This window comes from Felis catus, chromosome E1 (genome assembly GCF_018350175.1).
Source record: "Felis catus isolate Fca126 chromosome E1, F.catus_Fca126_mat1.0, whole genome shotgun sequence".
NCBI classification, from domain to species: domain Eukaryota; kingdom Metazoa; phylum Chordata; class Mammalia; order Carnivora; family Felidae; genus Felis; species Felis catus.
In genome coordinates, this window is record NC_058381.1 from 58,443,707 (window position 1) to 58,470,180 (window position 26,474).

The 26,474-nt window shown below is 62.4% G+C and overlaps 1 protein-coding gene across 3 annotated transcripts in view; it reads right to left on the reverse strand.

The window, feature by feature from the left end:
* Window positions 1-13,366: 13,366 nt before the first annotated feature.
* CANT1 (calcium activated nucleotidase 1) overlaps window positions 13,367-26,474 on the reverse strand; it is a 30,739-nt gene continuing 17,631 nt past the window's right edge. Inside the window, exons 1-6 of one of the 3 annotated variants that reach the window (XM_006940645.4) lie at window positions 23,313-23,337; window positions 20,652-20,726; window positions 19,505-19,696; window positions 18,798-18,929; window positions 17,332-17,590; window positions 13,367-14,763 (exon numbers count right to left, since the gene is read on the reverse strand). In XM_006940645.4, coding sequence (XP_006940707.2) covers window positions 13,710-14,763; window positions 17,332-17,590; window positions 18,798-18,929; window positions 19,505-19,696; window positions 20,652-20,703 — 1,689 coding nt within the window. In that variant the 5' untranslated portion in view covers window positions 20,704-20,726; window positions 23,313-23,337 and the 3' untranslated portion in view covers window positions 13,367-13,709. Of the gene's footprint in view, window positions 14,764-17,331; window positions 17,591-18,797; window positions 18,930-19,504; window positions 19,697-20,651; window positions 20,727-22,101; window positions 22,257-23,312; window positions 23,338-26,474 lie in introns of those variants that run through there. The other 2 variants (XM_003997251.6, XM_045045277.1) reach the window with 2 other exon arrangements.

A 26,474-nucleotide genomic window follows, 5' to 3' on the forward strand; every position in this document is an offset into this window, starting at 1 on the left:
ACGTCTTGAACTTTGCTGCAGACTGGCTAGTAGTGGAGACTCGGAGCCATTTGGACCTGACCTTCGACCCTGTCCCTGCTGTCTTCTGGCCTTGCGAGCCCGGGCAGGTTGCAAACCTTGGGTTTTGCAAAGAGTGGAGAACAACAGCCCAGTCTATTGAGTTGTGGGGAGAAGTGATCAGTTGAATGAGCATCAAACTTTCGGCACAGCCCCAGGTTTATAGTAAGTGCTCGGGGCGCCTGGGTGGCTCAGTGGGTTACGTGTCCGACTTCGGCCCAGGTCGTGATCTCATAGTCCGTGGGTTCGAGCCCCGCGTCGGGCTCTGTGCTGACGGCTCGGAGCCTGGAGCCCGCTTCCCGTTCTGTGTCTCCCTCTCTCTCTGACCCTCCCCCGTTCATGCTCTGTCTCTCTCTGTCTCAAAAATAAATAAACATTAGGGGCACCTGGGTGGCTCAGGCGGTTAAGCATCTGACTTTGGCCCAGGTCGTCATGTCGTAGTTCGTGGGTTCGAGCCCCGCGTCGGGCTCTGTGCTGACGGCTCAGAGCCTGGAGCCCGCTTCCCGTTCTGTGTCTCCCTCTCTCTCTGCCCCTCCCCTGCTCACTCTCTGTCTCTCTCTCTCTCAAAAATAAATAAACATGATAGTAAGTGCTCAATGAATGTGGCTCTCGGGGACACTGTGATTACATCCTGGGCTTCCCCTTCCTTTTCTGGGGGACTCTGCTGGTTTCGTTTGGAACCCACACCTCCTCACACATCCCGGACACCGTGGGGAGAGCTGAGACTCCCCTGTGCCCTGGCTTCAGTTACCAGGTTGGTGCTGGGCGTGGGCCCCAAAGTGGCTCAGTGGGAACAGAGAAGACGTCCTCGGGGGGTTGTGGCTGATGAGGTTTTCCAAGGTGTCCACACCCGTAGCTCCGACCCCACATGGTCCTCGTCAGGGCAGCCTCGACACTCCTCCAGGAAGTGGTGGAACCTGCGGCCCCTCCCCCGAAGCTGGGCAGGCCCAGAGTCCGATGGAAGTAAGTTGGTGTGACTTCCGAGGCCAGGTCCTAAACACGCCGTGCCCTTCGGCCTCGTGTCCTTGGAACCCAGCCACCGTGCTGGTAGGGAGTCTGAGCAGCTCTCCCTGAGCGGGGCTGAGGCCTCCAGTCCAGAGCCCCCCCTGGGTTCCCGGCCAGGAGCCACATGGATCTGCGGGCCTTGTGGGCGAGCCATCTTGAAGCGGACCCTCCAGCCCCCGGCTGATCTGCCCCAGCAGATGCCACACAGAACAAGGCTGACCGCGTTCCTGCTGAGCCCAGCCCGGATCGCCGATTTATGAGCAAAATAAAAGATTCAATCACCAGGTTTTGGGGTGATTTGTTACACAGAAATAGATAACCGGAACAGGAGTTCTGAAAGAAAAGGTTCAGTCTGCCTTTTATAATTTTTTTAATGTTTACTTATTTTTGAGAGAGAGAGAGAGAGAGAGAGAGTGGGGCGGAGGGGCAGAGAGAGAGGGAGACACGGAATCCGAAGCAGGCTCCGGGCTGTCAGCGCAGAGCCCGACGCGGGGCTCGAACCTCTGAACCGTGAGACCGTGACCTGAGCCGACAGCAAGAGTCAGATGCTTAACTGACTGAGCCGCCCAAGCGTCCCTCGTCCTGCCTTTTAAATGCAGCATGGAGCCGGAGCCACTGCAGCCTTTTTGGCGCCATGAAGGGGAGCGGTGTGAGCATGAAGAGGCTGCTACAGGAAGCAGAAAGGAACAGCGGCCTTGCACCAGGCCCCTCAGACATGGCCGAACGCTGGGCTCAGCGAGCCACGATGCCACCAGCTTCCGCACGTCCCCGTTAATGCCCACGAAACACGCTCTCCAGAGGCTAAGCCTTTCTGAAGTGGATTCGTTCTCATAATCCCAAAGCACCCTGGCTGCTGTAGACACAATCACTACCACGGTGGCTCCACGGGCCACAGGCCACGTGGCCACGGCCACGACACGAAGGGCTCTGCAGCGTGGCCCGTGGCCACGACACAAAGGGCTCTGCGGCCAAGCTTCCAGGCAAGAGAAGGTGAGGGCCAAGGCCACGGGTCTGGGGAAGGGCGTTGCCGAGGGGCAGTTCACAGGTGCCGGGCTCGGTACTACTCGCTCTAGAACGAGATCCCGAACGCCGCCCCTGTCGGGCGAAGACGCGACTATCGGAGCGTCTCGAAGAAACGGCCCCCACGGGGCTGAAACCGTCCTTTCCCGCTGTCCTCACTGCCCGGCTGCTGCGGGGAGTCGGGGGAGGGTTGGAGATCTCCCAGCAGGATGTGGGACAAGACTGGGAGCCTCGGTGGAAGCTTCTAGGCCCAGACGGTTCGGCAGCTTCGGGGCTGGGCCGCTGCTCCTGCCCTCGAACGCACGCCTCTCCGGGTCCCAGCCCGCCGTCCTCCCTACATTCGCTCTTGTTCCGTCCCCACCCAGACTGACCTCAGCCCATCCCACCCTCCAGCCGAGCTGGGGCGGCCTCCCCGCCCCCCCAGCGCCCCCTCACACAGCTGGTAGTTGTTACCGCAAGGCCTCAGATGTTTACCAAAGCTCTGCATTCTCTCTCCTCTGGCGACGCAGAGTCTTAAAGGGGCCCAGCTAGTTTTCCTCCTCGTGGGCCTCGGGGACCCCTCTCCCTCTGGACGCCCTCTGGGGGCGCCCTCTTGACCTTGTGCGGGGAGCAGGTGCCCGGGTCGGGAGGGCCGGGGCCAGCCGATGATGACTCCCCCGGTGGCCGGCACCTGGGGCCGTGGTGGCCGGGCCACCCTGACTGTTGGAGGGGACCCACCGAACTGGCCTCCTTTCCTCCTGGGCCGGAGGGTGCGCACCCCCCCTCCCCCCCCCCCAGGAAACCCAGGACACGTCCCCGACACCCACTTCTCGGAGGACAGCACGGCCAGCTCCTGCGGCCGGGCCTCCTCCCTGACTGGGTGAATAAACACAGGCGCCCCAGGGTTTGGGCAGCCCACAGCCCAGAAACACCCCACCGTGCCAAATTGGAGAAAAGCCTTCTTAAAGGAGCTGAAGCTTTTAAGCATTTTCTGAAATCCACGGACCTCGCGTGAGACCGGGCAGGCTGCCCAAGCCTGGATCCGAGGGACCCCACCAAGGTCTCAGGGAGCCGACTGGCCCAGTGGGGGGACCGGGGGGGCAGCCGGCCCGACCCATGCGTGGTCAGGGGTGAGTCCTCCTCACGTCCCCAGGCCGGGGCCGCCGAGGAGGGCAGACCAGATGCACCCCGGCCGCTGGGGCCGGCCCGCCTCCCCTCCCCGAACCCCCATCAACGCACAGCCTTGGAACCATTGCGAAGCCAGGACCCCAAATGTGCAACCGTGCCTGCGATCCAGAGTGCAGGGGTGGGGGAGTTTGCGGCTGGGCCCCGTGGTGGGAGGGCACTGAGGTCTCCGACCTGGGTCCCTAACCGAGTAAAGATTCCCGGAGGGCCTCGCACAGAGCTGAGCTCCCGGAAGCATCTGGTAATGTTCGTGTCCCCCCACAAATTCACACGCTGGAAACTAACCCCCAGTGTGATGGTGTTAGGGGGTGTCACCTCTGGGAGATGTTCAGGTCGGAGGGCGGAGCCTTAGGGATGGGATTAGTGACCTTATAAAAGGGACCCCAGGGCCTCCCTCACCCCTTCCTCCCTGTGAGGACACAGCGGGCCAAGACGGCTATCTCCGAACCAGGGAGGTGGCTCCCACCAGGCACCAAATCTATCGGCACCTTGATCTTGGACGTCTAGTCTCCAGGCTGAGGGGAGCGAGTTCCTGCGTTTCTGAGCCACCCGGTCTGCGGGTGGCTCTGTTAGAGCCGCCCGAGCGTGCAGAGACAATGCCCTCGCCATCGTGATAAGAGGGACCGTGACATCGGAAGCCGTCAGATACCCTTTCACGTGGTTCTGACGACAGTCCCCGGAGAGAGGCGACGTGTCAGTGCGCACGTCACGGTCGCCAAGCCGGGGCCCCGAGAGGGGAGGCCTTCTGCCTGAGGTCACCCGGCCGAGACGGAGACCTGACTCGCCGCCCGGAACTCAGAGATCACCTTGCTTTTGTGTGGTTACAGCCTCCGAGCGAGCAGAAGGTGCGGCCACGGGGGGGGGGGGGGGGGGGCTCCCTGGTGATCCTGGTGCAGGCGGGGGCTCCGCTCCCAGATGGGCACAGGACTCCTCGGGGCCTCCTGGTGAAGCCGATGTCACAGGCGGCTGCCCTCTGAGCCGAGGGCGCGGGGAGGGGGCGCCCAAGGCCTCCCTTGGGGAACGCACCCGGCCGAGGGCTTGGGCCCGGCCCTGGTGGCAGAGCAGGGAGCCGGGAAAGCCGCCAGCCCCGCGAGATGGGGTGGCGAGAAGGTCAAACGCAGGCCTTCTCACCATCGCCACCCCCGAAGTCTCCGTGTTGCCAAGGCAACGCTCCCCATCCCCGCGCGGGGCTGCCGTGACTGAAGCACAAAGCCTCTTGCACGCGGCTCCCGGGAAAGGGCTGGAGGCTGGTCTCACGGGGAACGGCTGCTCAGGGCACCGCACACAAGGAATTGTAAGGGCTGCCCTCGGCCACCGCGCCGGGCTGGTATCCTTTACCATAAACTGGTAACGGCAGGCCAGGTGTTTCCCTGAGTTCTGTGGGCCCTTCCAGCAAATGATCAAGCCTGAGCAGGGGGTGGTGGGAACCCCCCTGGGGATCCGCGATTGGCATCTGAGGTGGGAGTGGTCTCCTGGGACGGGAGCCCTTAGCCTGTGGGGTCCGCGCTGACCCCAGGCAGCTGGTGTCTGAGGGCCGGAGAAGGGTCGGAAACAAAGTCCTCCGGGAGGTGTCAGGAAGCAGGGTCCTCCACAACCCTCGCGTTCAGTGTCAGAGGGGTGGTGACAGCGGCACAGAGGGCAGGGGTTTCAGGAACGCTCAGAGCCCCCCGGGGGGTTCCCACCTGCAGCCACGGCAGCTGTCACGGGGTGGAGACCCGGGCTCTTGCATTTGCGGGAGCTGGCGTCTCTGGGGCTCTGGAACGCAGGCCGGGCGCTTCCCCAGGGCTCCTGACTCGGAAGGGCTGGGGCAGTCCCGAGAATTTGCATTGCTGACAAGTTTCCCAGGCCACGCTGACGCTGCTGATGGGGGACCCCGCTGTGAAAACCGCTGGTCTAGATGATCCCATCGGAAGTTGACTTAAGCTGGCCCAACGTTCCACAGCCGTTTTGTTTCCTCTACTTGGGACTCGACTCGAGGTCCGTGTTCTAAGTGGATTTCTCCCCCAGGGTGTAGATGCGGTCTTGGAGGAGGGGGGCGCAGGTCTGACGGACCGTGCGTTTGAACGCATGGGTTGGTTCCTTCATCCGACCAAGATTTCAGGGCTGACCGTGTTCCTGCTCTGTGCTGGGCATCCCCGGGATCCGACCTCGGAAAGAAGAATTCTGTTTAGTGGCCGCAGAGACGCGGGTGGGGATGGCCATGCCCTGTGGGAGGATTGCGGCAGGGGGACATGTCGTGTGTCGCGGGCACAGGGCCGGGCAGCTGACTCGGCGAGGAGGACGGAGAAGCGCTCCCAGAGGTCCTGCGTCTAAGGTGCTGGGCCCCAAAGTGCGGTTAGAGGTGCAGAACTTCAGGCCCCCTTCCGCCAGACCCCTGAGATCTGAGAGGCCCTCAGACCTGAAGGATGCGTAGGAATTACCCGGTGAAGAGGAAGAGAAAGAATGTTCCAGAAGAACATTCTGGTCCGTGTGCGCTCTAAGAGGGAAAACAAGTTCCACCGACCAGAGCAGGATGTGGGGATGGGTGTTGGCGGTAGAGAAGCATCTTTCCTTGTGAAGGGACCACGACTGGGGACACTCCTGGTGGCTCTCCTCCACTTGTCCGGGGCCTCCAAGCCTCTGTCCGTCAGGTTGGGAGACTTCCAGTGGGTCCTCTCACCGGTAAAAGTGAGGCATCATTTTGCTACAGCTCCAAGAACAGATTTGCACCTTAGGAAGTCTGCTCCCGCTTCCCTGCGGTGGCACTGTCACTCGGGCAGCACTGTCACCGGACGATGGCAGAGCCGTGTGGCGGGGAGGCTCCGGAAAGGAGAGGCAGGTCGCTCTGGGTTCAGGGTGGGAACGTGACAGGTGGAAGGGAGGCGGAAGGGTTGGGAAGCCGGCAGGGTCCCCTCTGCACAGAGGAGCCTGGGGCTGGGGATAAGGGGCCCCAGTCCGCTCAGCTCTGCAGCTGAGGACGGGGGCTCAGGTGCCCGGCCCACCGGCGGGTCTCGGCCGACTGCCCCGTGGCCGTCCCCAACAAGCGCCAGCTGTGCGTCCCCGTCTCACTCTGATGGTTAGAATGCGCCTTGTCACATTACACCAAAACCTGTGTCCCGGTGGCTTCCCTGCCTCGGCCCTCGGATCTTTGAAAGAGGTCGCGGTCCATGATCCACCTGACCCCCCTCGCCGGTATCCCGGAGCTCATATGGATCGGGGTCTGTAGCAGTGTCCAAGGGCCAGCTTCCCCGTCGCTTCCCGGGCCTGGCACGGGCAGAGGTGGCGTCACCAGGCACGGGGACCTGCTGAAGTCAGGTGGGAGAGTCCGTGTCTCAAAGAAAGCAGACCCCAGGAAGGGTGAGATATTCTGAGTCTGAACGTCAGTCCCCGGCCAGCAGGAGGGGAGACAGCTTCCCATTTTCAAGCACGAGAAAGCGGGCTGGTGGCCCCCATCCAGCTCCGGGCGCCCAAGGGTGCCGTGGCAGGAAGGCAGAGGGTCCCCCTCGGGACCAGGACCCCTCTCCTGGGCACCAGCAGGGTTCGGATTAGGGAAGGAGTGGGGTGATGGTGTTCCCTCAAAAGCTATGTCCGTGCCCTGACCCCCAAGACCCAAGGGTGTGACTGTGTTTGGAAAAAGCGTCTTTGGAGATGTAATTAAGTTAAGGACTTGGAGATGAGCTCGCCCTGGACGGAGGGTGGGCCCGAATCCAGGCGCTGGCGTCCTTATGAGAGAAAGGGCAGGGAGGCGGGAGACACAGGGAGCCGAGCTTTGGATGCAGAGCCACGTGCCCTCACACCAGGGATCGAGGGCTGCCAGCAGAAGGCCGCGGGCCTGGAGCGGACCGCCCGAGGAGCCCTGGGAAGGAACCGGCCCGGCCCACACCTTGATTTCGGACCGTGGCCTCCAGCACTGGGAGAGGTACCCCTGTGCTGTCTCTAGCCGTGCGGGGGTGGGGGCGACTCCAGCCGGAAGCCCCGGAAACTAACACAGGCCGGTTCCCGCCTGGACGCGGTGCAGCCCCCTGGACAGGCCCCCCGCCCACCCCCCCGCCGACTCCAGCAGGCTTGAAGGCTGGCTCAGGGGCGCGTGGGGGTCACAGGTGCTGGTGCTGGCTGTCCCCGCCTGGGCAACTCCAGTGGGCGCTCACCCGGAGGCCCCGAAGCCCCTCTGGTTGCTGACCTGGGCCCCCCCAGACCCTCCGGGCCGCTCTGGACTGTCCCCAGGACCCCACTCCTCTCCACCGCCCCCCCCCCCCACAGGTCACAGCCCGTGGTGCCTCTGGCCCTGGCGCCCTCTCCTCCCCGTCTCTCATCCCCCCCCGCTGCCAACACTTGCCAGGCATCCGCTCACTCCTGGCCCTGGGAGGGGGGCTGGGGCTGGGGGAGGCCGCCGCCCCTGCACCCTGGCCCCGAGAAGGGAAGGCGCCCCCTCCCCGACGCGGGCATCCGGGCGGACGGGGAGGGCCGGCCGGGCCGGGCAGCGCGGGTGCGGGAGGGGAGCCGGGAGCAGGGCTCTGTGTTTTTTCCCGGCCGTTTTGCAACGACCACATGCTTGGCGCTGGGCTCTGGCAGCCCCCCAGCGACATTCTTTCGGAGGGATCAGCTGCTGCCACATCAAACCTTTTCTGTCCAGCCCTCACGGAGGCCCCGGGCCCGCCACCTTCGCCTGGGGCCACGCGGGGCGGGGGCGGGGGGGGGGCGCGCAAGGAACCCACCGCGGGTTGTGACATTTCGGGGCGTCGTGAGCGCGTCTGCGCCCGGCTGTGGCCAGAGCTTGAGGTGTGAGGGCCTGAGCAGCAAGGGGACGGCTTTGGAAAACCTTTCCTTGCGTCCTATTTCCTCATTAAAAGATAAAAACGAAACGGAAAAAGCAAGCAATAGAAACCTTTCATCGGGCGGGGGGGTGGGGGGTCCACAAGCGTTCTCAGGGCCAAAGGGGCGCCCGCGACTCCCCTCCCCCAACAGAAGCTCGAACAGGGGTCACGTGCTCCTCCCCGTCAACCAACTGCACCCCAAACCAGAAGCTGCACAGACGGGCGGGGGTCCTGTGGGCCCCTCCCTGGGATCACCCACTGCTGCTACCTGGTGGGGGAGGGGCAGTCCCAGAAGGAACAGCTGGGTCCTTGGGAGAGGGCCCGGAGGTGGGGGTGGGGGGGACATAGAGACTCGGTAGACAGCCAGGAACGTTCCCCTCTCCAGGGCCGTAACGTGTCCCCGATTTCTCGGGGCATCTGAAGCTCCTTCCTGCGTTCGGGACACCTGCCACTGTGCGGGCTGGAAAGGCCAGGTCTGCTCTCGGGTGGCCTCGCGGGACCTCAGGTCTGCAGCAGGTGGCTGAGTGAGGCGGGGGTGGTTCAGAAAGCTTGCTGAGGGGACAGAAGAGGAGCGGCGGCATCCGGAACCCCAGGGGCCCATGAGGCAGAGAGCGTGTCCCCGGCGGGGCGTCGGCGGTTTCTAAATTCCAGCCTCGCTACCTGGGCCCAGCCGTCCTCTCAGCTTGCTGGCTGCGAACTTCAAATGGCAGCTCCCCCCGGCAGGAGGTAGATGCTGTTTTCCCCGCACCCTTGGATCTACGGTGGCCTCACATCGCGGAACTCTGCCACCAGGTGACCGAGGCTGCGTTAGCATCCACCAGGACCGGATGGACAGACGAGCCCCACGCTCCCAGCTGTCCCACCCAGGCGAGGCCGGGACCCGAGGAGCCCAGCCAACCCCGCGGGAGCAAAGGCCAGCCATTCCCGAGAATCCAGCCCAAATTACGCCCCCTAGGGCCATGCGCGCAGGAAGGGCAGGAGTAAGAGGCTGAGTTTTGGAGCGGTTTGTTAGTGGGCAAGTTCCCTGAAACACTAACTTCCCTAATTGCTGCCCAGCTCCCAAGCCTGGTTCTCCACCCCTTCCATCCGGTCCGCGAGCTTCCTGATTCCTTCCTTAAACCCTCTTCCGCGTAGAGTCGCCAGGCTCGGTTCTGTTGTTTGCAACCGAGAGCAGCGGCTGGTGTAGACGCTGGTGCTGGAAGTGGATTTCAGGCGAGCGGTCCTTGGAGAACGGTGGGCTGAAAGCGGAGAAACTCCCACTGGACCCCCCCCCCCCCCCCAGCATGACTGCAGTTAAGGCTGACAGTGCGTGGTGCTGGGGACGACGCGGGGCAGCTGAGCTCTCACGCAGGGGCAGGGGGGACACTGGCACGGTCACTGAGGTAAAGGACTGCACTGTGTCCACTAAAGCGAAACGCACGCCCCATCAACTGCACTCCTAGGTGCACCCCCGGGACAATGAGCCCACGTGTCCTCCAAAGGACACACGCAAGAATGTTCACGGAGGCTTTTTTCAAAACGGCAGAGGCGCCTGGGTGGCTCAGTCCGTTAAGCATCCGACTCTTGATTTCTGCTCAGGTCATGATCTCACGGTTCATGGGATCAAGCCCCATGTTGGGCTCCACACTGACAGCCCGGAGCCTGCTTGGGATTCTCTCTCCCTCTCTCTCTCTCTCTCTCTCTCTCTCTGCCCCCTCCTCTCTCTTTCAAAATAAGTAAATATTTCTTTTAAAATACCAAAACGCTGGAAACAGCCCTGATACCCAGGAGCTGTAGAACAGGTTGGAAAACTGGGGCAAATTCCTATAATGGAACTCTGCCTTTGTGCGGAAACCTGCAGACAAAATATTGAGTCCAAGAAGGCCAACGCTGAAGGGTACACACAGCATGATTCCATTTATGTGAAGTTCAAGAACAGGAAAGACTAGTCTGTGTTGATGAGAGTCAGAACGGTGGTTATGGGGGCGGGGGTGTGGTACTAATTGGAAAGAGGCATGAGGGCGTCTTCTGGGGCCGAGGGAGGTGTTAGAATCCAGATCTGAGGGGTCGGCATTTGTTGTATACACGTAATATAAAGATTCACTGAGCTCTATACTTTATACGTGTGTGCGTGTATATATATATGCATCGATGTAGATCTGTACCCTTATACGTATATGTCGTAAAGCAGTAACACCGTTTCTCAAAATTCCACTGGCATACAGGGATAGACGGCTGGCAGTGTATAAACCAGCTGATTTCAGTTACTGGCCTGTGGGTCGCCTGGAATGAAATATCACTGGAGGCAAAATGTCGGGGACCCTGTTGCTGCCCACAAAATACTATGAAGAACCAAAGATATTCAAGGATTGTAGGCTGAAGGGGCAGCTGTTTTCAATGGGACTGAAGCAAGGATGAACCAAGCAAGCTAAATTACGTGCAAAATTTAAAGATGCACCCAGTCTCCGGGGACAGACAGCCGGAAGAAAGTCTTTTGTCCTTTTCTGCTACCTCCTTCCTGCTTCCTCCTGAAAGGCAGACATGATGGCCGGAATCCCAGCAGCCACTACGGACCATGAAGTAACCTCAAAGATGGCAGTCATAGCCTAAGACAGTGCTGAGAAAAGGAGGCTCCCACCTCCAGAATGATTGCCTCATCTCTCCCAGGTGAGAGAGAAAGAAAGTATCCCATCTAAGTCATCGCTATTTTTGGGTTTTCAATATATGAAGCGGAAGCTAAAAATATCCAGTACAGGCACAACCATCAGAGACCTGCCTTCGTTGCTTGAGCTGCTGAGAGTAGTGCTGTCTCACCTGCCTGATGGGACAACTGGGCTTCCTGGTGACCCATGAAGCCCTTGCTACGATGCAGAGAAAGGAACCCAGGATCCAGGACCCTGAAATGTGCACGACGTGCAGTTAATCTGTGGCCCCTCATCTAGACAGACCCGGACAGCCCTCTTGCCCGAACGCCCCGGGGAAATGCACTGAGGAAGGAGGTGCCAGTTGGTGGGGGTTTCTGACTGCAAGGAGAAGGATGTGGCCAGCTGTCCGTGAGGGGCTCGGGACCAGAATGGATTCCTTTATGAGCTGCCTCCCCAGCAGTGCTTGGGATTCACCAAGGCACACTCGCGGGGGAGGGGGGGCGGTGCCCACGAGGCCTGGTGGGAGGACCATCCGGGAGGTATCTGGGCGTTTGCAGTCAAGTCGATGCCGTCTTCAGCAGGGAACCTCTCTCCTTCTAAGCCACAACCAGCTTTGGGCCCCAGCACCTGAGCACGGGTCCTGAGCAGCCCTCCCTGAGCTCGACAGGATCTGAGCCCCCAGCAGCAGGTGGAGTGGGTCCCCAAGGAGTGGCTCGACCAATCCCTGGAGCAGTGGGTGGCTCGTATCTGTGGGCTGCCGTATTCTGCGCATCGGTCGCCCCTCCCTCGGCCACCTGCAGCCTCTTGGAGAAGACGCGAGCCTGGTTTCAGGATGTACGGTTGGCTAACACCAGGCGGGAGAGGCCTGCTGTGGCACTGTCGCCCTCCCTTAGGGCAGAAGGTTGAGCAACACCTCACTCCCCATTAGGGAAGAGGGTCTGGGCCACCTTGTCTGCAGAGGAGGCAGGGTTTGATCAGAGAGCCTGACCAAAGAGAGTCTCTGACCAAACAGGCCCTCATGCCATGGGGGTCAGGCAGGCTGCTCGGGGGGAGTCACTGCCCCTCCCCGGCCACAGTGGCATGCTCTTCTGACTCTCCAGGTGGCCTTGGTGGCAGGGAGGGTGGCGGTGCATGGGCTGACCTTGGCCTAGTCACCCAGGCCGATGCGATCTGACGTTTGCTCCCGAGCCCTCCCCTGGCGTCTTGTGATGCTGAGGCGGAACCGCCGTCTCCCCGAGGGCACTTGTGCTTGGCGGATATCTTCCAGCCAAGGGATCCGACATTTATTCTAGATTTGGACTGGCCCTCCCCACCCGTCATACTGGCCTTTGTCCTACCAACCCTGGGCTAACCGAATGGCGTGGTGCCTGGCCCCAGTGCACGCAGGTGCCGAGGCCCAAGGATCTAATGCGGGCAGCCCCGTGACTCACGAGTGTGGACGGGCTCGGGGACGGCAGGGGCGGGAGACGGAAGAACCTGGGCCTGGAGGCATGCCAGCCAGTTCTGCCGGAACCACCCTGCTTCCAGATTCCTTACGAATCCGATCACGGGCTGCCACACGAGCCGATAAGCGCCCTCCGGTCCTCGGTGCACGCGGAGCTCGAGGCCGGCAGGTGGTTCTCCCAGAGCCAGAGAAGAACACCGCTGTGGAAGCTGGTGGTCCCCGGGGCCACCTCTGGGACTCAGTGCTTACTTCCACCGACCTTTCCTTCCCGTCGACCTCTACCTGCGTTTGAGCCCGACACAGGCGCTGGTGCTAGTCAGCTCGCGGTGGAAACGAAACGCTAACGTTTGTAAAACGTCCAGGCACGGCCACCGACGTGGCCAAGACCGCGGGCCTGGAGCTGGGGACCCCTCGGGAAGGCGAAGCTGTGCCTGGGCCGGGCGGGAGGCTCTCTGTCGCTGCGGGGGCGGGGGCGCAGGGTGCGTCGGGCCTGCTGCCTTCCGGCCTGTCCCGCGTCTGACCCTCCCTCCCGTGGGCGCCTCCCCTTCCCGAGGCCGGAGCAGCCCAGATGCTGCCGTTCAGACCCTGGCCAAGATCTGCGAGCACGCGGCCTGGGCTCGGCCAACCGCGTGTTTCCGGGGACCTTGGCCTGGAGCGCATATCACACAGCAGCAGGGACAGTTCAGAGTTCCTGCCCTGCTCTCGGCGGGGGGGGGGGGGGAGGGTTGAGCACCCAGAACCCAGGGTAAGTCCCCACGGGGCCCCAGGCTCAGTCCCCTGCCCTCACTTAGATTGCATGGGTGGCCCAGGGTCGCTCCAGCACGTCTTTCTGTCCCGCCCACCCCGTCGTGGGGGTCCTTTATCGGGGCGCTGGCCCCTCGCTGACGTGCGTGACGGTGGTTTCCAATTCCCAGGAGAATCCGCGTCCGCATCCCTGTGCGCATGCGCGAGGGTTCGCGGAGGCACGGGGTCGCGGGGTGCCGCTCCTTCTCCCCGGGGCTCGCCGCCCCCCGCCCCATTTTCCATATGCCCCGGGCTCTCGTTTCTCCGCAGCCCGCCGCCCTGCGCACCCTCTGCTTTCCATCACCTGCCATCCCCACTGCGGTGACGCCGGGGGGTGTTGCCCCGCCCACCCCACCGCGCGGGTCGCAGCTTCACGAGGACAGGGGCTGTGTCTGCTCATTCTGAGCCCCAGGACCCAGCACACCCAACGTCCGAGCGCAGAACGGACGCGTGACTCTGGGCACCAACGCGGGAACTGGGCAATCAGTGCAATTTTAATGATCTCGGACGAGGGGCGGCACAGGACCCGACCGGGAAAGGGAAAGGCCGGGTGGAAAGTCCGGCCGCTGCCCCTCCCGGGTCCTGCTGCTTCTCGACCTGGAACCCAGCCGGGCGGTGGGGGTGGAACTGGGACTTCTGTGCCGGGTGGTGAACGTTAGTTGAAACCTTCCAGTACTTTCTCTAAGCTCAGAGACATCAGTGAAAGCGAGAGGGCCCCCTGGTGGCCGGTGTGGCGGGTGGCCGCAGCCAGGAGGCGGCCAGCCATGGCAAGCCTGGGGCGGACTGGGAGGCGCCTGGCCTCTCGGCGCTCGCTGGCGCCTAGTTCACGTCGGAGGAGTTGGTCAGGTAGAAGGGGCGGATGACCGCTTGGAAGCTGCTGAAGGACCCTTCCGGGCAGGGGAAGAGGGAGGCGCTCCTGGAGCTGTTGGTGCCCAGGGCGTCGGGGATCGGGGCCTTCTGTCCCAGGAAGTCGGTGACGTCGGCCACGAAGCGCCCCTCGCAGAGCATCAGAGCCTGGCTTTGGTAGCCGATGGTGGGATCCGAGTAGGTGGACTTGGAGAGGCCCAGGAGGGGGACCTCGTCCGCAGTGCACGAGAACTGGTAGTCCCAGCAGCTCTGGACGGTGGGAAGGTACAGGAGCGACCAGGAGACGAACTTGTTCTGGAACAGGAAGCTGGGGTGCTGTGGGGTCTGGAAGGACCAGTTTGGAACGTACGGGTAGCCGGACGAGGCCTGGGAATCGCCCGAGATGTTGGCACTCCAGGTGGGCGAGGTATACAGCCGGGGCTGGTAGGCGTCGTCGCTGAGGTTCAGGCCTCTGTACTGGGCCAGCAGCCGGAAGGGCACGGTGTGGAACTCCAGCGCCTGCAGAGTCTTCTTCTGGAAGAGTGCCTCGTGACCCCGGTACAGGGACAGGTTAAACTGCAGCTCGAACAGGGTCTCGGGCAGCATCATGGGGAACCGGATCTCGTCCAGAAGGCCTTCCACCTCCCCGTGGGAGGGCTGCTTCTCCCGGCACCACGCGTCCACGGCCATCAGCAGGGCCAGCTCGCTGCGCACGGCCAGGTCGCTCCTGGAGAGCAGGACTCGCAGCAGGGCCGTGGGGACGCTCGGCCAGGCCTCGGCCTGCGTCAGGGCCTCGAAGTTCCAGGCCAGGAATCGCACGCAGAGCTCCTCCAGCATGGGGTCCCGGGTGGCCAGTGCATAGGCATAGAGGTCCAGGGGCGTCTGGAAGGAGGCGTCCTCGGGGAGGAGGATGGCAAAGAGGCTCGCGCAGAAACTCTGCAGCCGCCAGGCCCCGTAGGCGGAGGCGAGCTTGTGGAAGCACTTCACCGACGTCAGGGAGACGTCCAACCTTCGGGAGTAGAAGTACCTGGGAAGGGGAGCGAGCGCTGACCAGCCGGGCACCCCTGCCCCTGCCGGACAACAGGGGGCCGGGCGTGTGCCGGGCCTGCCTCTCTGACATCACCATCTATCCCGCGTTTGCCGCCGACCCACAGACACCCCCGGCGGTGCCCCGTTTCTATCCCGTTGGCAGATCCCAGGGTCGCCAAGCACGACGGTCCGTCCCTCACCTGCGACGGAGGCAGCACCAGCAGCCTCTGTGCTCTGCTTCCACTGTCACGGTCATCACCCTCTGGTGTCCTCGGCACCAGGACCTGCTGGCCACCTCGGGCATCAGCACTACACTACCCCTTCCTTCCTGCCATCACAGCCCGGGCCAGGGCCCCTTCGGTCCCTTGCTGGGTGCCTGTCAGTGCCCCTCTGTCCCCAGCACCCGTCTCCTGCCCCCGTGACACGGGCATCACCCCTGGTTGCTCCCTGTCTGCTTCCCCTGCTGATGGGGAGCCCATGCCGGTGGCACCCAATCTATGATTGGCTCTGCGACTCGGGGTGCCACCAGGACCCGCTGTGCTGGCTGAGAACAGGTGTGGAAGGGGTCTGCCTAGAGGGCAATGCTGGGCTAGGCCTGCCGTCCTCTCCCGGGATGGGGCGGGTGGGGTCCCTCGGGAGGAGACCCTGTGCCCAGTGACGGTGGCAGACGCGGGTCTTCCCCTCCTCATCCCTTCCTGCACTCGCTACTCTCGAAGCCTAATGTGTGATTCCTGCTGGCGACAGGAACTCGCAGGGGGAAGAGGGCATCTTCCCGCTGGCCGGCCACCCACCAGCTGGGTATCTGCCCGAATCACTGAAGCCTCGCCCTGGGGCAGTGGCAGGGCACTGGGGCGCACACCTCCCGAGCACGGCCTCTTTGGTGGCAGGCCCCGCAGGTGCGTTGGCAAAAGGGGGGAGGGACTGTGGCTACCACCCCTCCCAATTCTCATTTCAGGCCGGAGCGGGAGGTTCCCAGGCCGCCGGTCACTGCCCACCTCAGCCTCAGGTGGGCCCCGGTGTGAGGAGGGGGGGTCCCAGTCGTCCCTCGGCCTGCCCCTGAGAGGCAGACTCGAACAAGGACGGGGAGCGTCGGCGACCCTCAGAAACCACAGGAACTGGTAAGGAGGCCCCGGGCATCAGGGGGCCCCGGGCAGAGGAATGGGGGGAGTCTCTGCCCTCGATGGGGATCAGGTCTCCTGAGGCCTTCCCGGGGTCGGGCAGGGTCTGGAGGCCAGGGGCATCCAGCTCGCTGTAGCCTTTCTGCCTTTGGCGAGGGCACAGAGACAGAGACGGAGAGAAAAGGGAAAAGACAGAGAAGGGAAGAGACAGAGAGAGAAGGAAAGAGACAGGGGGCATCACCACTGCTCCAGAATCCTGAGCTCTGACCAAGGGTGTGATTCCAGCTGGGCCTGGGAAGCCGGGGAAGGGTGCCTGCCTGGTTCTCGAACGGATCGTAGAGATGGTCCCACTGGGCGGGGGGCACAGGGCAGCAGTGGGGGGGGAAGGGCGCCTGCCTGGTTCTCATAGAGAGGGTCCCATTGCGGGGGGCGGTGCAGCACAGGGCAGCCGGAAAGAACCCGTTTCAATCTGTCTTAATTGCCAACGTTTGTTGTTTTCTCTTCAATGTCGCTCGCAGCCACGGAGAGCTTTAGGTCCGGAGAAGGAGGAGCAGCTCTTTTTAAACATGTGCTTTTGGAGCACAAGCCCCCTGGGGGCCCCGGCAGGGCGGCCTGGCGGGAGGGTCGGCCCAGGACCCGGAGAGGCGGGCCCCTGGTGTCTCCGTGTCCCCAGCTGGGGCGCCGGCTCACGGGCGGGGGAGACTCCGACGGGTCTGGGGCCACAAGCGCTCCACCTTCCACACGAGCCAAGGTCAGAGCGAGACGGGGAGGAGGGTGAGTTCGGAACTACGTTTAAGTTTCTTGCAAATCTTGGGCCGTGACCTCACGTGACCTCAGAGACAGGTGTGTGTGCTTCTGGACCACCTGACTCCTCCTCGAACACACGCACGACTGGGCCTCCGCGGAGGCCGTGGCCCAGACCGGCGGCCTCTGCTGTGCGGGACCCCTTCCCAGCTCTGCCCCAGGCCCCTCCAGCGACCTCTCACCAAACCGGTCCGGGTCTTGGACCCGGTGGCCTTGTGACCCACAGAGGGTTTGATGCCTCTTCTAACGGCGGCGACTGCTGGGAGATTTTTTATACAGTGTTTTGTGAAAGTCGGTATTTGTGTGTGTGTGTGTGTGTGTGTGTGAGTGTAGAGTGCGCAACTGTGTGTGCGCACAAGAGTGTGCGTGTGCACGCGAGAGGGTGGGACGCACACAACTGTGAGCCCGAGCGTGTGCAAGCACACGTGTGTCCACGTGAGGGTGTGGGTGTGCCTGTTTAAGACCATGCGGATATGTGGGGGCACACGCGGGTGTGAGTGTGTGTTGTGTCGTGCCCACGCACGTGCTTGCGGAAGCACCCGTGAGGTCGGTGCCGCAGCCCCTGAGGTTCGCCGCCGGAGGGAGGTGGGAGCGCCCTGGGGACCCTGCCCAGGCCCTGGTACCCCCGTCCCGAGGATGGTCACCTGATAAAGTCTCTGACGACAGGCAGGCACTCTGCGTCCACCTCCATGGTGACGGTGGGGCCAGGCCCCTTCCACAGGGCCTCGGCCTCGGGGTTGGTTGACAGGATCAGCCTGTGGCCGCACACGTCTAGGCCCTCCTCCTCGTCGTCCTTCACCCTCACCCTGATGGACAGGTCACAGCCCCTCTGGCTGTCAAAGATCCACTCGAGAGCCGCAGGGAGCTCATCCGACAGGTCAAGGGTGTGGGTACCGCGGGTTTCTAAAAGGGGCGGAGGGGAGCACACTGTTAGCAAGAAGGGCCAGGGGCCGTCACCCAAGAGCACTTCTGCCCCCTGGACTCGGCCTCCTCCTCGCCTTATCTACTCAGGAAGACTCCGGGGAAGACAGGGGGTGCTGTCCCCTCTGTGGTGCAGAGCCTCCCCACCCCTGTGGGACACCCCAGTTAGCTCCTCTGCTCCCCCACATTCGGGCAGCACCTCCCCCTACGTCCAGCGCCCCCGCCCCCCCCCCCCTTTAAAATCCCAGCTGCTCAAGCAGTCACCCAGGTGGTGCCTTCTAAAACCCAGACCCTTTCCCTGGCTGGACCGTCTGAGGAGGGAGAGTCTTACAGAAACTCAGTTCAGAGCCATGGGGTCCCTAGCAGCCTCCTTCAGGGAACAGGGGCCTAGAGAAACCACTTGAAGCCCTTCCCCCACCCCCACCCCCACCCCGAGGTGGTGTGGGGGGTGATGTACCCCTGTCCCGACACCCCCAAAGCCTAACTGGGAACAAAAATCCCACCTGTTCTTTCTTTTTCACAAATGGGTCACAAGTCAGCCAGGCGGGTCCAGCCCCGCATTCCTCCGCCCCCAGGGTCACCACCGGCTCCCTGCCTGGCCCCCCGCGCCCGCTCCCAGGGAGCCCTCCACGCGGTGGCTCTATCGCTGTGTAAATGCTCCGTCCCCAAGCCTGGGGGGGGGGGGTTGACCAGGTCCCCAGGCCCCGTGCGAAGCCCAGGAAGGAGAAGAAAGATAGGAATCGGGGACTGAAGAACGCGGAGCGGCCCAGAGAGGCCAGCCCGCGTGCAGGGGGAGGGGGAGGGGAGGCCAGAGGGGCGGGAGCCACGGGGGCAGGGTTTAGGGCTTGCGGTCCAGGCACGCGGGCGCTGCTTCCGTGTCGCCGACCGAGGACCAAGGAAAGTAAAAGGCTTCGAGACGCAAGCCTGCAGCACGCAGGTGTCCCGTGCAGGGGGCAGGCGGCTCTTGCCCAAGGACCCGGTTAAAGGGAGCATTTCTGAGCAGCCCGGCGAAGGGGGCGAAGGGCCGTGGGGAATGGGGGATCGCTTGGGACGTGGTGCTGCTCTGGAGGCTCTCCCGCCCCCTCCCTCCGGGTCAGGCGTGGGGGGGGGGGCAGGGCTTGCGGTGCGCAGGGAGGGCGCGGGCGGTGCAGGGGAGGGCGAGGGCGGGCGTGCGGCGCGCGGGGCTCACCGTTGGTGCAGATCACGCCGGCGTCCTGATTGTGTCTGCAGTTGCTCCTCAGCCAGCCCAGGGACTTGCACTCGGCCAGCGACGACTCTGTCCCCGTGCACTCCACCTCGTCCAGCATGATAGGGCCGGCGCCTGCAGGCACACAAGGGCGGGGCTGGGGGTGCTGGCACCCTCCGCGGGGGGCGGGGCGTGGACGGGGCTGCTGCTCCCCCAGAACTGCCGACTGCAGAGGCGTTTACTGCGGCGACGGGAGCCCCGGGCAGCCCTCCCGCTCCATGCCGGCGGCCCCTTGTCCCTCACGCTGCCCTGCGGGGTCTGTCCCCAGGTGTGACCTGGCGGCGATCCGAGTGCGGGTTCGGGGTTATTCCGGTGGCGCCACAAACTAGCCATCATCTCTACCCGACCCCCCCGCCTCTGGATAGTTGGATTATTTCCCTTTCTTCAGAATCACGGGCCCTGCGTCAGTGGAAACGGTCCTGTGCACAGACGTGCCACTCCCTCCCTCCCCCCCGGGGGTGGGGGGGATGGTTCAGGAAGGTATGGTTCCCAGGGCCTGAGGGACTGGCTGCCGGCAAGGCCAGTGTGAGTGCCCCTGGCCAGCTCGGGTGTTAGCACTGCTTTAAGTGTTGGCCAAAGCTGAGTGAGGAGGCCCGGCCCTTCTCCGGCAGCCGGTCCCAGCTCTGGGACCTGGGGATCAGCAGGCCTACCTGGCCCGAAGGCGGCTCTGCCCAGAGCCTTGGTGGCGTTCTCAAAGCCCAGGGCCCGGCAGACGACGCTGGCGTCCATCAGGTCCCATAGGTTGTCACACACCGTCCCCCACTGGCCTCTGTAGAAGATCTCCACGCGGCCCTCATTGGTGCTGTCCCCGTCGGCCAGGCGCATGTCCCCATCTTTCACACCTACAGGGTCCCCAAGGGAACAGAAAGGTCAGCAGGGAGGAAGGCCCACCTCCCTCCCTATCTGGGGGCCCTGCCCCCCGAGGATCACTTGTCAGTTCCCCCCAGGGTGGGGTGCCTGCTGTGCAACGAACTTTAAAGCCCTCCATCCATCGTTGAGGGGTTCACCCATAGGGGAGGGGTAGAGGACATGCCCCCCCCAGGAGGTAAAACGCCTCTTATCTTTGAGGTCTGAGTCCTTCCTCTGTTGGTAGAGAAGGGGCAGGAGGGGCAGCTGGGACCCTAAAGCCTGAGAACAGGGGAGGCGGGACCCCGGGGGCAGAATGGAGGAGGAGGGGCCTATGTGACCCCACCTGAGGGCGTCTGGGGCTCGGGGATGCTGCCTGTGCACTACAGCATGGACCCCTAGGAGGGTGGGGGGGGGAGTCCAGGAGGCCCAACGACCCCCCCAGAAACATTGGCAGGAAATGCCAGGTGCAGAGAGAAAGTGGGGCTGTTCTGGGACAGGGTCAGGCAGGAGCTGGGTGCCATGTCAAAGGGTAGTTCTCAGTTGGGGGTGCAGCAGGCCTCCATGGGGTCACCAGGACAAGGAAGGGCCTCCTGAGAACACTTCTGAAGACAGGCATCCAGAACTCTGAAGTCTGACTGGGTCCACAGGGCACTGATTCGTGACCCCACCCCCAACTCCCAGCATTCGGCCTGTGTGATGGGCTCCCAGTGCTCAGTCCCTCCGGGTCCCACTGGATGAAACGGAGAATCCCTTGGTGTCCCCCCAGAACCTATAAGCCACCGTCACTGGGGATCACCAGGGCTCCAGGCAGGAGAGAAGACCCGGGCTGACCCTGGTGACCCAGGCAGAACATTGCCTAGATTTTCCGCAAGGAGGGGTCAGCCCCACAGAAGGCGGAGCAGCGGCCCCTCAGATGGCCGCTTTGGGCATTCCTGGGGCTCAGCTCACCTTGGGTCCCTGCAACCAGCAGCCACATCCAGAGGAGTCGTGGGAGGGCCATGGCTCTCCTGGGAGGCCCCCGTCCTGCGGTGGAAGGAAGCGGAAGAGTCAGAGGGCAGAGCTGGGCAGCCCTTGGGACCAGGATCCTTCAGACCCTACGTGTGGTGTCCCTGCTCTCAGCTGTGAGTGTGACAGGTGCCCCCCTCCCAGCGGGAGCCCCTCCCCCGAGGGGTGGTCCTCGGCACGTAAGGAGGGAGTGAGACTTGCCCAGACGAAGGGTGGGGGGAACTGGTGGAGGTCTCTAAGCAGCAGGACAGTGGGCACTAAAGCCCATCTCCGAAAACCAGGCCCTGGGCAAGGCTGTAGAGGGTGCAGGGCCCAGATCCCCAGAGGCCTGGTGGGCCTTGCTGAAGGTAGGGCTTTACTTTTGGCAGCTGGACTCCTGTGGGCGTGCCTGAGAGCTCTCTGTGGGCCCCCGAAGGGAGGGGACACGCTGGGAAGTCCTCAGAAATCCAGGCAGGAGCGACAGACAGGGCCAGAGACAGTGGCTGGGAGGGGGAGTCAGGGCTGAGGCCTGGGACTGGCTGCAGCTGGGTGGGGGTGGGGGTGGGGGTGGGGGTGGGGGTGCGGACGAGACGGGGGCCGGGGGAGCAGGCTGGGGGCGAGATGCTGAGCGGTGGACCTGGTGCTGCCTCCTCTGCGGTTAGTGTCCCCAAGACACAGGCGCGGAGAGGCTCGGGCCACCGAGACTACACAGCCAGCCTGGGGGGCGCAGCTCTTCCAACGTCCGCCTGGAGTCCTTGCTTCTCTGCAATTCTTGGGGCTCGGTTTTCGCCTTAATCCCAGCCTCTGCACCTCACCTGCCTCTGCCCGCCAGGCCCTGGCTGTGGGGGAACCAGTCATCGTCTCTCTGTCTCGGTGACAGTCCCGTGGCCACACGCCACTCCCGGGCCCAGCAAGTGGGCAACGAGGCCGCCATTGTGGGCACCCCTACAAGTTCAGGGCTGGTGACCCTGAGGCAGCACCCCAGTTGTGCATTAACAGTGGCCGATCAAGCACCTGGTACGTGGTATGCAAATATGGCTGTCCTTGGGGTGGTCATGGCCACCTGCTGTAGCCTGACTCCCTCACATGGGAAATTGGGATAAGGCTGCCTGACCTTTGCAAATTAGAAAAAAGATACTCTTTCTTGGGATAGGTATAGGCCTGGGCTGGAATACACCAACTGGTGAGAGGGCACTGGGCTGAATTCCAAGCCTGTTTGCCCTTTGTCCTTGTGCAGTGAACCACTTGGACAACTGTACATAGAGACCCTGTGGATCTGGGAGTGGCAATGATGGTTTCTGGGCTGAGGGAGAGCACCAGATCCCAGCTGGGTACCCAAAGGGAGACTGTACCCACCAGATTACATTGGGCAGTGAGAGGGACACCCACCTGAGAACAAGAGGCATGAGCTTACCTGAGGCCACTACTGATGGCTGCCCTGGATCGTCTTGCCTACCTGCTGCAGGATCCCCTCTTCAACCCAGAAAACCCAGTGTGAAGCGGGGCATGCTGGTCCCAGGAAACGCCACAGAAAACAGTGGAGTTTCGATTTCTAGAAACCACCTGACCTGGGCCTCTTCTCGGACTGGCTGCCGGCCCAAGGCTCCCTGGTCCCCTCCCTCCTCTCAGCTCTGGCTGCAGATGTTGGACCTCACGGGGGCAGTCTAACGGACTTGATAACTGGAGCGAGGCGGCCTGCCCGCAGCGGCAGCTAGGCTTGATTGTAAACAACCTTCCAAGCTGGACTGGCCCCAAGGGCTGGCGCTGGGGGAGGGCGGCGGGGGGGGGGGGAGTGGGGGAGGGGGAGCCGGGAAGAAGAGCAGGGGGTGGGAACAGACAGGCTGGGGCCGCACCTGCCAGTGTGGCCTGGGCTCGCGCTGAACGCTCCGGGCCGTATCCTGGGTCTGGCACGTGGCCGGCAGGGTGGCCACCGCCGGGACGGCCGCTCACCGAGCGTCACCCAGCGCTGAGAGTGCGGCAAGCCTGACCTCACTGAGAGGCCCTCCGCGAGGCTGCACGGAGTCATCCCCGGACAGGCGAGGGGGGCTCGGAGACGCGAGACAGCACGGCCAAGTACGCAGCCAGCAAGTGACCCCCAGGGGGGCACGCCGCCCACCCCCGATAAGGGCTGTTCTCCCAGCGTCTCACCCCTGCAGGGCGGGTGTAAATTGCGGAGCCCCCCTCCCCCCCAGCCGTCTCTTCCCCCCTCCCCAACACCCCCACCCCCCCAACAGAAAGCAGCACTGCAGTTTTCCCTCGGGCACCGCCTCCCACTCCCAGGCTGTCTGGGGGCCCAGGCTCCCCCGGAGTCTGACCCAGACCTGGCAGCTCAGGGCCCTGCAGGCCCCTTGCCACAGGGATGGTGTCGGAGAGAGGCCATGAGGGCGGCCGGCCCAGTGGGGGTCAGCTTCGGCCTCAGGGAGGGTCCCTGTAAGGTGCGTGTGCCTGGGGGCTGCGGATGCCCCGGGGAGAGCCCATCTGAGGGGGGGGGGGGTGTGTGGAGCTGAGACCTGGAGGCGGTAGGTCCCGAGGCTGTGGTCCGAGCCCCTGGGTCCAGCTGCCAAAGTCAAGCCCTGGGATTCGTGGTTAAATGAGGCAACGAACACCCTCTTTTGTTTTTGTCACCTGCATGCCACGGTTCTGGATGATTTGTCCCTTGGAATGTCCCCAGGTCTCCCCAGCCTAGTGGCTCGCAGCCTGGTCTGCACAGGACAGTCACCCGGGAGTTTTACAAACTCCTGGTGTGCAGGCCCACTCCGTCACGATCTCCGGGGTGGGGACAGGCATCGGCAACGTAAAGCCCTCCAGGTGGCTGCCGTGGCGGCCAGGGCTGAGACACACGGGTTCCCTGGCACTGCGATCCCAGGAAGGCGCGCCGAGGTCAAGCCCTGAATGGCTGTTTGCCCACGAGGTGAGGTTTCAGGGAGCTGCGTGGCTCCTCCAGCTCCCTCCAGAGAAACCAGATATCCAGGGGGAGAAGCATCTGGAAACAGCGCTGGCAGGAGAGACCGTGGTGAGTTTCAAAATCCCATCCAGGCGAAGGAGCTTCAGCTTCGTTGGTGCAGAACCTCCAGGACCCCCCCCCTTCTCACAGTCTCCACGATTTTTGCCCACACAAGCCGCCCGTCAGGAAGAGAGTACAAAGGAAGTCCTCTGGGAGGTGGTGGTGGTGTTACCCTTAAACATAAAACTGCCAGCTAGCTTACCAGCAAAAACCAGTTAGTTGACGAAGAGCTAAGAGTTGCTACCGGGAGCAAGCAGGCTACGGCAACTCCACCGGGCAAGGAAGAAGGGGCTCAGTTTCAGAGGAAAGGGAGGGGCTGTTACAAACAGAAAGGCCCCTGGGGGGAACTGGGAGGTGGCGTAAGTGGCTTCCCAGTGGCTGAGCTGCGGCGCGGGGAGGAAGAAACCCTCCTTCCTCCAGGTGGGACAGTGACTCAGTCTCTTCCTGCTGGGTCTGCGGTGGTCAACCGGGGCTGGGGGTGAGAGCCCCCCCCCGCCCGCCGCCCCCCTCTTTTCTCACCGAGGTTTCCTTGGCCTCGTTTTCACGGTGGCGCGGTTTCCCACTCAAGTTGCTGAATCCTTAGCCCCACGGTCCTGGAAAGTCCTTCGTGTTCGGGCAAGGAAGGTGTGAGCCCAAGGCCTCTGCATGGAATCCGGGTGCGGGTGTGGGCTCCCCCGGGGCCCTCCAGGCGGAACCGAGCTTGAGAGGGCCTGGTCGGGTGAGGAGGGACTCCGTGCCGGTAGGACGGAAAGCCCCGGGCACCGCAGACGACGGTCCGGCTGCTGTCACCAGGAAGCCACTGCCAACACGGCAGGGAGAGGCCTGGGGGCTTTCGGAGGCGAGGACCCTGGGCCGGCTCATAGGGTAATCTTGCCTGCGTCTCCCCCACCTGCACGCCGAGCGCAGGAACTGGCCCCAGAGGCTCCTCCTGGGGTCTACCAGAGACCTTTCGCACAGGCCTCGGCCCCCTTGCTACCCAAACCCCCGTGGGTGGTATCTGCAAAGGGGGTTCCCTTTGCAGATGAGAAAACAGAGGCGAGAGAGGCAAAATGTGCCCGTCTGTGCAGCAAGAAGGGAAGGAGCTGGGAATCAAACCCCCACTTTTTCTTTAAAAAAAAAATTGGCTCAGGACGCCTCGATGGCTCAGCCGGCTGCGCATCCAACTCTTGATTCCAGCCCAGGTCACGATCGCGGGGTCATGGGATCGAGCCCTACGTGGGGCTCCACGCTGAGCGTGGACCCTGCTTAAGAGTCGGTCTCTCGCCCTCTGCCCCTCCCCCCGCTCTCTTGAGATATGATTTACATACATTAAAATGCACTCGTTAAAATGCGTTAATGAGTTTTGACAGGGGTGTGCAAATGGCAACCATGACCATAATCTACAGAACATTCTCATCATCCTCAAACGTTCCTTATGCCCCTCTGCGGTCAGTCCCCTCCGCCAGACCCCATCCCTGGCAACTACCGATGTGTTTTGCGTGTCCTAGAATTTCATAGAAACAGAAACGTACAACGTGTGATGTTCTGCATCTGACCGCCTTTACTTAGCACGAGGCTTTTGAGACTCATTCGTGCCACATGCGAATACCAGCTCTCGGCTCACTTTTTTCCTGAATAGTCGTGCCCCACGGGGACAGACTACAACTTGCGTAAGCGTTTACGTGCACCGATGGACATTTGGGTCATTCCCAGGTTTTAACTACTACACAGGGTTTCCCGTTGTTCATGTCAGCTACACAGAAACAACTGAATTTCTGTACATGTGCCATCTGTCCTTCAGCTCTGCTAAGCTCAACTCTCAGTTTTGGTAGCTGTTTTCTGAAGGCTTCTTACGCTTTCCCGCCCCGTTGATCTTGTCTCTGGCAAATAAAGATAGTTTTACTCTCTTTTACCTTCTTTTCCTTGCCCAGTTGCACGCTCTGGGACACCCCATTGGATGACTGTGAATCAAAGTGAGGAAACCAAGGTCAGTTTCCCACGTCTGATCACTGCGCTTACGCTCGTGAAAACCGGAAGCTGTTAGCACCGGAGAAGGCTGCGCGAAGGCACCGTGCTAGTTTTGCAACTTCTGTGCGAGTTTTGGTTTAAAATAGCTCCAACATAAGAAATTAGGTTGTTGGGGGGACATTCTTACCTCGTTCCCAGCCTTAGCGGGGAGGGGGGGAAGACCTTCGGTCTTTCAGCACAAAGTATGATGCTCGCTGTAGGTTTACGGCAAGTGCCCTTTATCAAGTGATGAGCGACGTTCCTCTTATGCCTGGTTTGCTAAGAGTTTTGTTTGTTTTAAAATCATGAACAGGTGTTGAATTTTGTCCAAACCTTTTTCTGTGTCTTTTGAGACAATTATAGGATTTGTCCTTTTTTTTTTTTTAATTTTTTTTTTTAACGTTTATTTACTTTTGAGACAGAGAGAAACAGAGCATGAACGGGGGAGGGTCAGAGAGAGGGAGACACAGAATCTGAAACAGGCTCCAGACTCTGAGCCATCAGCACAGAGCCCGATGCGGGGCTCGAACTCACGGACCGCGAGATCATGACCTGAGCTGAAGTCGGCCGCTTAACCGACTGAGCCACCCAGGCGCTCCAGGATTTTTCCTTTTTACTCGGGCAACGTGGTGGATTATGTTACGTTTTGACTGTTCAACCAACCTTGCCTTCCTGGAATAAAGCACACGCTCTCGTGAATTACTTCCGCTTTGATATACAGCTGGATTCAACTGGCTAGGTTTTCATCAAAGACTTCTGCGTCTCTGTTCATGAGCGATGCTGGTCTGTATCTGTCG